At 35.4% G+C, this 13,770-nt stretch overlaps 1 protein-coding gene across 5 annotated transcripts in view; it reads right to left on the reverse strand.

The window, feature by feature from the left end:
- Window positions 1–4,663: 4,663 nt before the first annotated feature.
- The window catches only part of ATF1 (activating transcription factor 1), a 108,957-nt gene continuing 99,850 nt past the window's right edge, over window positions 4,664–13,770 (reverse strand). For all 5 annotated transcript variants that reach the window (XM_037846106.1, XM_037846103.1, XM_037846104.1 and 2 more), the window contains 3 exons: window positions 8,374–8,559; window positions 8,130–8,289; window positions 4,664–6,500 (listed from right to left, as the gene is read on the reverse strand). In XM_037846106.1, the coding sequence (XP_037702034.1) occupies window positions 6,356–6,500; window positions 8,130–8,289; window positions 8,374–8,559 (491 nt within the window). In that variant the 3' untranslated portion in view covers window positions 4,664–6,355. The remainder of the gene's footprint in view (window positions 6,501–8,129; window positions 8,290–8,373; window positions 8,560–13,770) is intronic.

Raw genomic sequence — 13,770 nt, forward strand, 5'->3', positions numbered from 1 at the left:
TCATGGATAGGAAGGCTAAATGTCATTAAGATGTCAATTCTACCCAAACTCATCTACAGATTCAATGCAATCCCAATCAAAATTCCAACAACCTACTTTGCAGACTTGGAAAAGCTAGTTATTAAATTTATTTGGAAAGGGAAGATGCCTCGAATTGCTAAAGACACTCTAAAAAAGAAAAACGAAGTGGGAGGACTTACACTCCCTGACTTTGAAGCTTATTATAAAGCCACAGTTGCCAAAACAGCATGGTACTGGCACAAAGATAGACATATAGATCAATGGAATCGAATTGAGAATTCGGAGATAGACCCTCAGATCTATGGCCGACTGATCTTTGATAAGGCCCCCAAAGTCACTGAACTGAGTCATAATGGTCTTTTCAACAAATGGGGCTGGGAGAGTTGGATATCCATATCCAAAAGAATGAAAGAGGACCCCTACCTCACCCCCTACACAAAAATTAACTCAAAATGGACCAAAGATCTCAATATAAAAGAAAGTACCATAAAACTCCTAGAAGATAATGTAGGAAAACATCTTCAAGACCTTGTATTAGGCGGCCACTTCCTAGACTTTACACCCAAAGCACAAGCAACAAAAGAGAAAATAGATAAATGGGAACTCCTCAAGCTTAGAAGTTTCTGCACCTCAAAGGAATTTCTCAAAAAGGTAAAGAGGCAGCCAACTCAATGGGAAAAAATTTTTGGAAACCATGTATCTGACAAAAGACTGATATCTTTCATATATAAAGAAATCCTACAACTCAATGACAATAGTACAGTCGGCCCAATTATAAAATGGGCAAAAGATATGAAAAGACAGTTCTCTGAAGAGGAAATACAAATGGCCAAGAAACACATGAAAAAATGTTCAGCTTCACTAGCTATTAGAGAGATGCAAATTAAGACCACAATGAGATACCATCTAACACCGGTTAGAATGGCTGCCATTAAACAAACAGGAAACTACAAATGCTGGAGGGGATGTGGAGAAATTGGGACTCTTATTCACTGTTGGTGGGACTATATAATGGTTCAGCCACTCTGGAAGTCAGTCTGGCAGTTCCTTAGAAAACTAGATATAGAGTTACCATTCGATCCAGCGATTGCACTTCTCGGTATATACCCGGAAGATCGGAAAGCAGTGACACGAACAGATATCTGCACGCCAATGTTCATAGCAGCATTATTCACAATTGCGAAAAGATGGAAACAACCCAAATGTCCTTCAACAGATGAGTGGATAAATAAAATGTGGTATATACACACGATGGAATACTACGCAGCAGTAAGAAGGAACAATCTGGTGAAACATATGACAACATGGATGAACCTTGAAGACATAATGCTAAGCGAAATAAGCCCAGCACAAAAAGAGAAATATTATATGCTACCACTAATGTGAACTTTGAAAAATGTAAAATAAATGACTTATAATGTAGAATGTAGGGGAACTAGCAATAGAGAGCAATTAAGGAAGGGGGAACAATAATCCAAGAAGAACATATAAGCTATTTAACGTTCTGGGGATGCCCAGGAATGACTATGGTCTGTGAATTTCTGATGGATATAGTAGGAGCAAGTTCACAGAAATGTTGCTATATTATGTAACTTTTTTGGGGTAAAGTAGGAACATGTTGGAAGTTAAGCAGTTATCTTAGGTTAGTTGTCTTTTTCTTACTCCCTTGTTATGGTCTCTTTGAAATGTTCTTTTATTGTATGTTTGTTTTCTTTTTAACTTTTTTTTCATACAGTTGATTTAAAAAAGAAGGGAAAGTTAAAAAAAAAAAAAAAGATGTAGTGCCCCCTTGAGGAGCCTGTGGAGAATGCAGGGGTATTCGCCTACCCCACCTCCATGGTTGCTAACATGACCACAGACATAGGGGACTGGTGGTTTGATGGGTTCAGCCCTCTACCACAGGTTTTACCATTGGGAAGACGGTTGCTGCAAAGGAGAGGCTAGGACTCCCTATGGTTGTGCCTAAGAGCCTCCTCCCGAATGCCTCTTTGTTGCTCAGATGTGGCCCTGTCTCTCTAGCTAAGCCAACTTGAAAGGTGAAATCACTGCCCTCCCCCCTACGTGGGATCAGACACCCAGGGGAGTGAATCTCCCTGGCAATGTGGAATATGACTCCCGGGGAGGAATGTAGACCCGGCATCGTGGGACGGAGAACATCTTCTTGACCAAAAGGGGGATGTGAAAGGAAATGAAATAAGCTTCAGTGGCAGAGAGAATCCAAAAGGAGCCGAGAGGTCACCCTGGTGGGCACTCTTACGCACACTTTAGACAACCCTTTTTAGGTTCTAAAGAATTGGGGTAGCTGGTGGTGGATACCTGAAACTATCAAACTACAACCCAGAACCCATGAATCTCGAAGACAGTTGTATAAAAATGTAGCTTATGAGGGGTGACAAGGGGATTGGGAAAGCCATAAGGACCACACTCCACTTTGTCTAGTTTATGGATGGATGAGTAGAAAAATAGGGGAAGGAAACAAACAGACAAAGGTACCCAGTATTCTTTTTTACTTCAATTGCTCTTTTTCACTCTAATTATTATTCTTGTTATTCTTGTGTGTGTGCTAATGAAGGTGTCAGGGATTGATTTGGGTGATGAATGTACAACTATGTAATGGTACTGTGAACAATCGAAAGTACGATTTGTTTTGTATGACTGCATGGTATATGAATATATCTCAATAAAATGAAGATTAAAAAAAAAAAAAAAAAAAAAAAAGACATAATGCTGAGCAAAATAAGCCAGGTACAAAAAGAGAGATATTGTATGTTACCACTAATGTGAATTCTGTGAAAAATGTACAATGTTTTACACTGTAGAATGTAGGGGACCTAGAGATACCAATTAGTGGAGGGGGAATGATAATCTAATAAGAACAGATTATGATTATGATTATGGTTTGTAAACTTTCTTGGATATAGTAAGATCATGTTGGAAGCAATAGAGTTATTTTAGGTTTTTTTTTTCTCTTATTCCTTTGTTTTCTTAGGGGTTGTTAATTTTCTTGGGGTATGGAAGGAACATGTTGGAAGCAATGTAGTTATTTTAGATTATTTGTTTTTCTTACTCCTCTGTTTGGAAATGGTTTATTAATTTTCTTGGGGTATGGTAGGAACATATTGGAAGCAAAGTAGTTATTTTAGGTTATTTGTTTTCCTTAATCCATTGCTTTGTTTGAAATGTTGTGGGGTTTTTTTGGTTGTTGTTTGCCTGTTTGTTTTTAATTTTTTGATAAACAAAGTTAAAAAATTGAAAAAAAATCAGTAGAAAAATGGGAGTAGGGGCTAAATGACAAATGGGGTGGGATGGGGGGATGGTTTGGGTGTTCTCTTTTCACTTTTATTTTTTATTCTTGTTCTGATTCTTTCTGATGTCGGGAAAATGTTCGGAGGTAGATTGTGGTGATGAACGCATAACTATATGATCATACTGTGAACAGTTGATTGTATGCCATGGATGACTGTATGGTTTGTGAATATATTTCAATAAAACTGAATTAAAAAAAAAAAAAAAAAAGTCAACTGAATGCCTTAAACTTCTCTAAAAACTGTCCCTCAAAGATTCTTGCCAACTCCCTAGAGCAGCCTTCTGGCTTCTACAACCTTGATGTAAGTTTTCTTTCACTTTTATAGTGAAAGCAAGCAGTATTAAAAACAAAAACCTACTTGTATGCTATAACACAGCAAATAATGTTATATGATTACTGCAATTAGATTTTGATACACTTTATAAAACTATGACATTATTTTATATTTGACACTTATCTGTGATTATTCCTCTGTTAGCTGTCAAGCCCTAAGTCAAATTCCACTCACTTTATATCAATTTATGTCATTTTTCCTAGGAATGTGAACTGCCATTATGGCAGCTACTTAGTACATATTTATATACATAATACATATTTTTATATACCTCTTATATCCATATATTTTACTCGAAGAAAAATGCAGGTTGAACATAGTAACTTTGATAAAACATTTGCTGAATGAATAAATAAATATAGTAAAGTTTCCAAAGCTCTAAAAAGGCCCATTCTTTATGCAATAAATTTAAAGGAATACTTTATTTTATATGCTTTAGCTGTGTTTGTGGGCAATAATGTATAATCAAATTTTCATTAATATAATATTGTAAATTGAGCTAAGGAAATAAATTCATTGACTGACTGCATTTTGGAAGTCTCATTTCATGTTTGAAACATAATCTTCTTTAAAATTTCATAAGGCCCATACTGGAATTCAATTAAAAAACATTCAGGAAAATATTTGGCATGTATTTATGGAACCATCAATGGCTTGCTCATGCCTGTTACACACAGCTAGACTAAGTAGCACGGCCTAGCTAGCAAGGCCCTATGCTAGAAGTCAGTGTGGAGTTTGCAAATGTTTATGGGCATCCAGCTATTAAGGCACTAAGAACTAGACTACCTCTGAAGCAGCCCTGCATAACATCTGCCCAATACATTATCTCTTAAAACACTCTTTTGACATAACCCAGTGACCCTTGCCTCCTCACATTCTTCAGGCCTAATGAGCCACAAGTTTGAGACTTTGACTTTACACAGGATAATAAGTGATACAAATAATCCCACTGGTGGTCAAACTTCTTTTTCTCTTCATAAACTGCTGCCAAGCCAACAGTCTCATTTTAAAACATCCCTTTATCATGAAAACTTTCATCAAGAAAAGCTTCTTTAAGGTAATTATTCAGGTGATCAATCACAAATTCATCAGTTGGGTTAAGATTTCTACATAACAGAAACCTTAATATGTCCTCAACACTTGCAGAACAAAAAATGTTCTGACTGAATCAAAATATATAACATATCCATTTTAAAAATAGGCTGTGTAGACCAGAACTGTAAATTTATATTCATTTTAAAACTAAAAAGGCACAACAGTTAGTATAATCAACAGAATGGCTATCAGCATTCATTTATCAATCATTGTATTTTACATTCAGCAAACTTAATTGTATCAAACGTCCTTTAATTTATAGAAGACAATATAATACATATTGCATAAGAAGTGCACAACTGTTTTGCAGTACAGTTTCAAAATGTATACAAATTGGAATACAGAAGTTAAATACTGGTGTTGAACTTTAAACTGAATATAAAACCCACAATTCAAATATTAGCCAATCTGAAAACTTTACTTCCCATAATATAAAAATGATACTTTGAGATGTAAAATATTTTTTTACTAAACAAACTATATAAACATTTTAAATAATCATTAAAAATCCAACATTAGAATTTATAAAGATTAGCTATAAAAATATATTGGCAGTCACTTTTCTTATAAAGGTACCATTCACTACATTACAAAATAGTCTCTAACATAAAATTGCCTTAATAACTATACTATTTTAGAATTTGATAAACCCTACATTAAATTGATTATAAAATCCTCTTGGAAAAACTTTGGTAAGCATCTGTCGAGGGTTTAAAAAACCCTCTAATATCATTTTAAGGGCCTGTAAACACTCCATTCTATTGAAGCAAAACAGAGTAAGTAATGTACATTCAACTGCTTATAGAACATATGATCAAAACACAATTTATTATATATTTGTAGAAAATCACCATTCCCAGAGTAACCAAAAACAAACGATTTAAAAGTGTCAAACTTTTAAGTAGTTAAAAGTGTCAAACTTTTAAATAGTTCTCTTCCATTCTAATAAAATGTTAGAAAGTCACCACAACTCCATTCATGTACCTTAGATGCCTTTTAGGACAAGGCTTCAAAAATAATTCATTCTCAAAACCCCTTTAAAATCCAATAAACAAACTTTTAAAATCCCACTTAAAAGACATGTCAATAGAACAAGTGTATATAATCAGGATACATAATTTATATATTTAGTTATGTATTAGTTTTTCCTTTACACTTGTAATTTAGAATCTATTGGCAGAAATAAGAATACACGCACACGCATACACACATAATTGAAAAAGATAAATTTCAGGAAACAGTAAGAAATACAAACCTAAATTGATATATTAAAAAATTCATTTTACCAAATTTTCATTTTATTTGCCATTTTTGGGTTACTGACAACTACTGTTATTTAGAAAATTCAAATTGTTAAAAGTTCACTTCCTGTCTCTCGATATAAGTTTTAAAGCTTCCAGTTGTGCCAGTAGCTTCCTCGAGGTCATTTCCCACTTTGTCCTCTGTCACCAGATCTCTTGCATGAGATATTCAACTTTGAGTTGCAAAAACCTAAATAAAAAGCTTCATTTACCTTTTAATTTATAAAACTCCATTAAAAAGAAAAGAAATCCATCTAACTTTTAGGCAAGTCCAAAAAAATATTTCTTTCCTAAGAATCAAACAGTTTTATGGGAATAAAGATCCTTCAAAGTTTTTAACTCTTCTATTAAAGTTTTATTTTGATTTTCCAGGACTGCAACTCGATTTTCCAGGCATTTCACATATTCTTTCTTCTTTCTCCGACATTCTCGAGCAGCCTCTCTAAATATAAGTTAAGCAAAAACCACAACAATGTGAAAAAAACACTTCACATTCTTTAAATAGTAAATACGCTTCAGTAATTTTCCCTGGTCATCTTTTTTCCCCTCATTCAAAAAAATCAGATATAATCTACAGACAGTGAAAAACACAGATCTTAAGTACCGAGCTCAACCAGCTTTGGCAAATGCATACACCTGTATAACCTACACCACTATCGAGATACAAAACATTTTCATTGCCGCTGAAAGGTCCTTCATGCCCCTTCCTGGTCAATCCCCAACCCAAGCAAATATTATTCTGATTTTTATCACCATAGTTTAGTTTTTCCTATTCTAGAACTTCATAAAACAGAGTCAAACAGTATGTACTCTTGTGGCTGGGCTCTTGTTAGTCAGCCTTTTTTTTTTTTTTTTTTTGAGGTTCATTCATGTGCTGTCTGGTTAGTGTGTTCCTTTATACTGTTGAGTGTTTTCTGTTGTATAAATACAACCACAACCTGTTTACCCATTCGCTTGCCTGTTTTTAGTTTTAGCTGCTATGCATGTTTTTGTGCTAGTTTTTTTTGTAGACATGTATTTCAATTCTCTGGGATAAATACCATGGAGTAAAATTTATGGGTCCCCTTGTTAAGTTTCGGCACATAGCTTCTTTAAATTAAATTTTTTTACAGTTTTAATTACAAACAGTAATTAAATAATCAGTTCCATGTGTGTCCTCTTAGAACATTTCTATAATATCACTTACAAGTAATATATATATACAGGAATAGGAAGTATTTTTTAGTTTTTTTTACTTACACTATGTACTGTTGATAATTATCTGCAACTTTTCATACATACTGTTTTAACAGTGTTTCTGTCAGTAAACAGATCTTATTCTTTATTTTTGAAACCACTGCATAGTACCTATAATGCGAATATACCACAGTTTAACTCTTCCCTCACTGAAAGACTTTAAGTGACTTCCAACTTTTCACTACTACATAATGCTCTGATGAATATCCTTTACATGTCCCTCTTCACATGTTAGTATTTCTTCCCAAGGCAAGTGCCAAAAAATAAAATTGCTGGATCTCAGGGTATATAATCAAGAGATACAGCCAAATTGCCCTCCAAAGTACCTGTATCAATTTACACTCTCATCAGCATTACAAAAGAGTAACTGCTTCTCTTCATCTTCTCTAAACTTGATGTTATGAAATTTTAAAACTTTTTGTCAATTTAATACCTCCTCATTTTTATTTACATTTCCCTGATTATACACAAAGTTTGGTATACTTCAATGTTTATTATCTGTATTTTTCCTTCCCTTACATATATCCTGTAATTCTTTTTCTTTACATACATTGCAAGTATTTTTTTCCAGTTATATGGCTTATTTTAAGTTTGTTTACAGTAACTTTTGCCATGCAGGAGTGTAACTGTTGGGTCAAAGAATGTGTACTGTAAAACTTCATATTTCCATCAGTAACATATGTGAGGTACTCTTTTACTTATATGCCCAAGTCAGTATAATCACTATTTACTTTTTGCCAATTAATATACTAATATACAATTTGAATTAACATCTGCTTATATTTTGAGATTTGCAAAAACATTATTCATTCTGGTAGTATATTTTACTACTTACCTGTTTTTCATTAACCTTATTTCTCTTTTCAGTTGGGGGTCATCTGTCTTAGTTGTCTGAGATGTAAGATTCACAGGCGATGTCATTACCACAGTTTGTGGCAACGAAGAAGCAGTCGGTGTGGTACGGATCTGATATGTCTGCATATCTCCTGATGCAGCTGTATGTTCAGAGAGTGAGTTAATTAATAAGTGTCTCTGAAAGTACCTTGGAACACTTTCTATGGACACGTAAGGATACTTACTCTGTACCACCACCTGATTGCTGGGCACAAGTATTTGCTGTCCATCAGAGGTCTGTGCATACTGGAGAATTGTTGTTGTACCTTGCTGAGAACTGCCTGAATTTGTCATGGTTAATGTCTGAAGTCCCTGTACTCCATCTGTGCCTGGACTGGCCAGCTGTAAGGCTCCATTTGGGGCAATGGCAACTTTAACCAAAGAGAGAAAATAGCTATTGTAAGGCTATACAATACACCACTGTATTAATACATTTCTACCTGATAACTGTTGACTACTTTGGGTAAACTATATACATAAAAAAATTACATAACATTTCCTTATAAAATTTTTTTGGTTCAGATGCACTATCTTAAATTTAATCTTAAAAATAGCACAGTTTGGGGATGGATCCAAGATGGCTGATTAGGGAGCAGCTAGGCTCACTTCTCTCCTAGAAAAACAAGTAGGGTTCAGGCAGAAACTGTCCACAACAGATCTGGGGTTCTGGAGGTTGGAGGAAGTGTGCTACAATACCTAGGAAAGCACAGGATGAAGAGATAGAAAAGCTGCAGTGAGAGAACTTGAGTAACCCCCCTCAGTCCCAGCTCCTGGTGTCCTGCCCCACTCTCAGGGCAGAAAGCTGGAGGGTCTCTGGCTGGTAGGCAGCTCCAGATGGAAAGGGCAGTGGAGGTCCACTCTCACAAAACAAGGCTGGCAAATTTGCAATGCTGGGACCACCAGTGGTTTAAACCACCCCACCCGGCACAGCTATGCCATTGTCTGGAGTCCAAGGGAGCCTCTCAGCCTTCTGAGGGCTGAGGGGAAAGGTTGCTGAAGAGTGCCACCTGCAGGCAGATGAGGAAAGAGCACCTCTGGGAAGACATCTAAAAGGCTTTTAGCTGACGTGTGCCCTATGCAGGGCAGGCCAGGAAAGTACACCCCTGGGAAGCAGAATCAAAGGGTTTTAGGCATCTATACCTAATCTTCTCCCTGGGGCCCTGTGGAGCTGGTGTGTGCCACCTGGGTCCCTGGCTCAGCCTTGGTTGGGTAATACTGATGAACCAAGTGTCAAAGAAGAACAATAACACAGCCAATCAACAACAAAAACTTTCACAAGACAGAGAATCTGACCTTCAGAGTAAACAAACTCAGATAATACAATGCCCAGACATCAGCAGAAAATAGTAAGACCTATTAAGAAACAGCAAGATATGGCCCAAAGAACAAATTAAAAGTCAGAGGAGATAATCTGGAACACTAATCAAAGATGTTTAAACAAATCTCCTAAACCAATTTAATGAGATGGCTAAAGAGATAAAAGATATTAAGGAGACACTGGGTGAGCATAAAGAGAAATTTGAAAGCATGAAAGAAAAACAACAGATCTTATGGGAATGAAAGCTACAACAGATGAAATTAAAAATACACTAGAAGCACACAACAGCAGATTTGAAGAGGCAGAAGAAAGGATCAGTGAGCTAGAAGACAGAGCATCCAAATTTGAACAAAGGAATGGATAGAGAAAAGAATGGGAAAAACTGAGCAGGGCTCTGGGAAGTGATTGACAACATGAAGTGCATGAACATTTGCATCATGGGTGTCCCAGAAGGAGAAGACAAGGAAAAAGGGGCAGAAGATGAATATTTGAGGATATAATGGCCAAAAACTCCCAACTCTTTAAGAAAGGCATTGATATCCAGGTCCAAGAAACTCAATGTACTCAAAACTGAATAAATCTGAATAGACCTACTTGAAGACACATACTAATCAGAATGTCAACTGCCAAAGATAAACAGAATTCTGAGAGCAGCAAAAGAAAAGCAATTCATAACATATAAGGGATACCCGAAAAGACTAAGCACTGATTTCTCATCAGAAACCATGGAGATGAGAAGGCAGTGGTATGATATATATGAGACACTGAAAGACAAAAATTGCCAGCCAAATCTCTATCTGGCAAAACTGTCCTTCACAAATAAGGGAGAGCTTACAGTATTCACAGATAAGCAGAAGCTGAGATAATCTGTGAACAACAGACCCACCCTACAAGAAATACTAAAGGGAATCCTGCAGGCTGAAAAGGACAGGACAGAAGAAAGAGGCTTGGAGGAGAGTAGAAATGAAGATTATTAGTAAGGGATAAAAGGATAAAAAGAGAGACAAAAATAAGATATGACATATAAAAACCAATGGATAAAATGGTTAAGTACTGCCTTTACAAAAATAACACTGAACGTTAATGGATTGAGCTCCCTGATCGAAAGACATAGACTGGTAGAAAGGATAAAGAAGTTTGATCCATCTATATGTTGTCTACAAGAGATTCACCTAAGACCCAAGGATACAAATAGGTTGAAAATGAAAGGCTGGAGAAGATATTCCAAAAAACAGTATCCAAAAAAAAAAAAAAAAAAAAAAAAAAAAAAAGCTGGGTTAGCTATATTAATATTGGACAAAATAGACTTTAAATGCAAAGATCTTATAGACGCAAAAAAGGACATTATATATTAATAAAAGAGGTAATCCACCAGGAAGAAATAACAATCATCAATATACTATGTACCTAACCAGGGTGCCCCAAAATACACGAGGCAAACACTAGCAAAACAGAAGGGAAAAACAGACGTATCTAAAATAGTTGGAAAATTCAATGTACCACTCACATCAATAGACAGATCTTCTAGACAGAGGATCAATAAGGAAATAGAAAACTCCAATAATTTGATAAAACAACTAGATGTGACAGGCATATTCAAAACACTGTATCCCAAGACAGCAGGATATACATTCTTCTCAAGTGCTCATGGATCATTCTCCAGGATAGACCACATGTTGGGTCACAAGTCACAAAACAGGTCTTAATAAATTTTAAAAGACTGAAGTAATACAAAACACTTTCTCTGATCATAATAGAATGGAGCTGGAAGTCAACAACAGGTGGAGGATTGGAAAATGCACAAACTGATAGAGGTTAAACAACACTGTTAAACAATCAGTGGGTCAAAGAAGAAATTTTAAGAGAAATCAGTATATATCTCATGATGAATGAAAATGAGAACCCAACATATCAAAACTTATGGGAAGCAGCAAAGGCAGTGGTGAAAGGGAAATTTATACCCCTAAATACCTACCCTAAAAAGGAAGAAAGAGTTAGAGGAACTAGGAAAAGAACAGCAAACTAATCCTAAAGCAAGCAGAAAGAAAGAAATAAATATTAGAGCAGAAATAAACTGAGAACAAAAAAGCCATAGAGAGAATCAACAAAACCAAAGATCAACAAAACTGACAAGTCCTTAGCTAGACTGGCAAAGAAAAAAAAAAGAAAAAATGCTAATAAAATCACAAATGAGAGGGGGGACATTACTACTGACCCCAAAGAAATAAAAAAGATCATAAGAGGATACTATCAACTATACACCAACAAGCTAGATAACTATATGAAATGGAAATTTTCAAGGAATACATGAAAACCCAAACGAATTCCAATAGAAGATCTCAACAAACCAGTCACAACTAAAGACATTGAATCACAGTCATTAAAAACTTGTCAACAAAGACAAGCCCAGGACCAGATGGTTTCACAGGTAATTCTAGCAAGCATTCCAAGAAGAATTAATACCAATCTTGCTCAGACTCTTCCCCAAAATTAAAGAAGAGGGAACACTACCTAACTCATTTTATGAAACCAACATCACCCTAATACTGAAAACCAGATAAATACACTACAAGAAAGGAAAATTGCAGATGAGTCTCTCAAATAAATACAGATGTAAAAATCCTCAACAAAATACCTGCATATTGAATCCATCTGCACATTAAAAGAATTATACACCATGAACAAGCGGGTTTTATCTCAGGTGTGCAAGGATGGTTCAACACACAAAAAATCAATCAATGGAACATATCACAGTAACAAATCAAAGGGGAAGAATCACATGGTCATCTTTATTTAATCGGAAAAGGCATGTGACAATCCTGCATCTTGATAAAAACCCTTTGAAAGAGAGGAATAGAAAGAAACTTTCTGAACATGATAAAGAGCACATAAAAAAAGACCCACAGCTATCATCATACTCAATGGTGAAACACTAAAAGCTTTCCCACTGAGACAGGGAACAAGACAAGGATACCCACTGTCACCACTGTTATTCTACATTGTACTAGAAGTTCTAGCTGGAGCAATTAGGCAAGAAAAACAAATAAAAGGCATCCAAATTGGAGAAGAAGAAGTAAAAAACTTTCACTACTACAGATGACATCATCCTACATACAGGAAGTCCCTAAAAATCTACAACAAAGCTACTAGGACTAATAAATGAATGGAACAAAGTGGTGGGATATCAGATTAACATGCAAAAATCAGTTGTGAAATGAGCAATCTGAGAAGGAAATCAGAGAAAAAAATTTCATTTACAATAGCAACTAAAAGAATCAAATACTTAGGAATAAACCTAACCAAGGATGTAAAGGACCTGTATTCAGAAAACTATAAAGCATTGCTAAAAGAAATCAAAGAAGACTTAAATAAATGGAAGGGCATTCCATGTTCATGGATTGGAAGACTAAATATTGTTAGGATGTTAATTCTACCCAAACAAATTTACAGACTCAATGCAATCCCAATCAAAATTCCAATAACCTACTTTGCAAAATGTTAAAAGCCAATTACCAAATTTATTTGGAAGGGTAAAGGGTCCTGAGTAGCCAAAAACATCTTGAAAAAGAAAAATGGAGGACTCACACTTCCTGACTTTAAAGTATATTATAAAGCTGCAGTATTAAAAACAGCATGGTATTGGCATAAAGACAGACATACACACCAAAGGAATTGAGTTGAGAGTTGAAAGAGAAACAGACCCTCACATCTATGGTCAACCGATTTTCCCCCCTTTTAATACATTTTTAATTGTGAAACTTAACATATATACGTAAGTGATAACTTCCAAAGTATGATTTAACAAGTAGTTAGCAAATTTCAAAGAATGTCATGGGTTACAGTTCCATCATTTCAATTATTTCCTTCTAGCTATTCTAAAAGCCTAGCATCTGAAAAAAATACTTATATAAAGATTCAGTATTCATAATCCTTTGTTAAATCCTCTTGTCTGTTGCTCCCCCTTCCTCTCATTTAATCATTTTCTCGATCTTTAAGGGTGTCTAGGCAGTGAACATCCTAACTTGTTCATATTGAAAATGGGTGTCAACATTATAAGGAAGAGGCTGCACTTGATTTTTTTTTTTTAATCAATTCTTTTATTTAAGTTCGGTTTTACTGAGATATATTCACATACCACACAATCATCCACGGTGTATAATCAACTGTTCGCAATTCCATCATATAGCTGTACAAGGTCAACTAATTCTTAACAAGGCTGCCAAATCTACCCAACTGGGACAGAGCAGTATCTTCAACAAATGGT

The sequence above is a fragment of the Choloepus didactylus genome, chromosome 8 (genome assembly GCF_015220235.1).
Source record: "Choloepus didactylus isolate mChoDid1 chromosome 8, mChoDid1.pri, whole genome shotgun sequence".
In the NCBI taxonomy this organism is placed as follows: domain Eukaryota; kingdom Metazoa; phylum Chordata; class Mammalia; order Pilosa; family Megalonychidae; genus Choloepus; species Choloepus didactylus.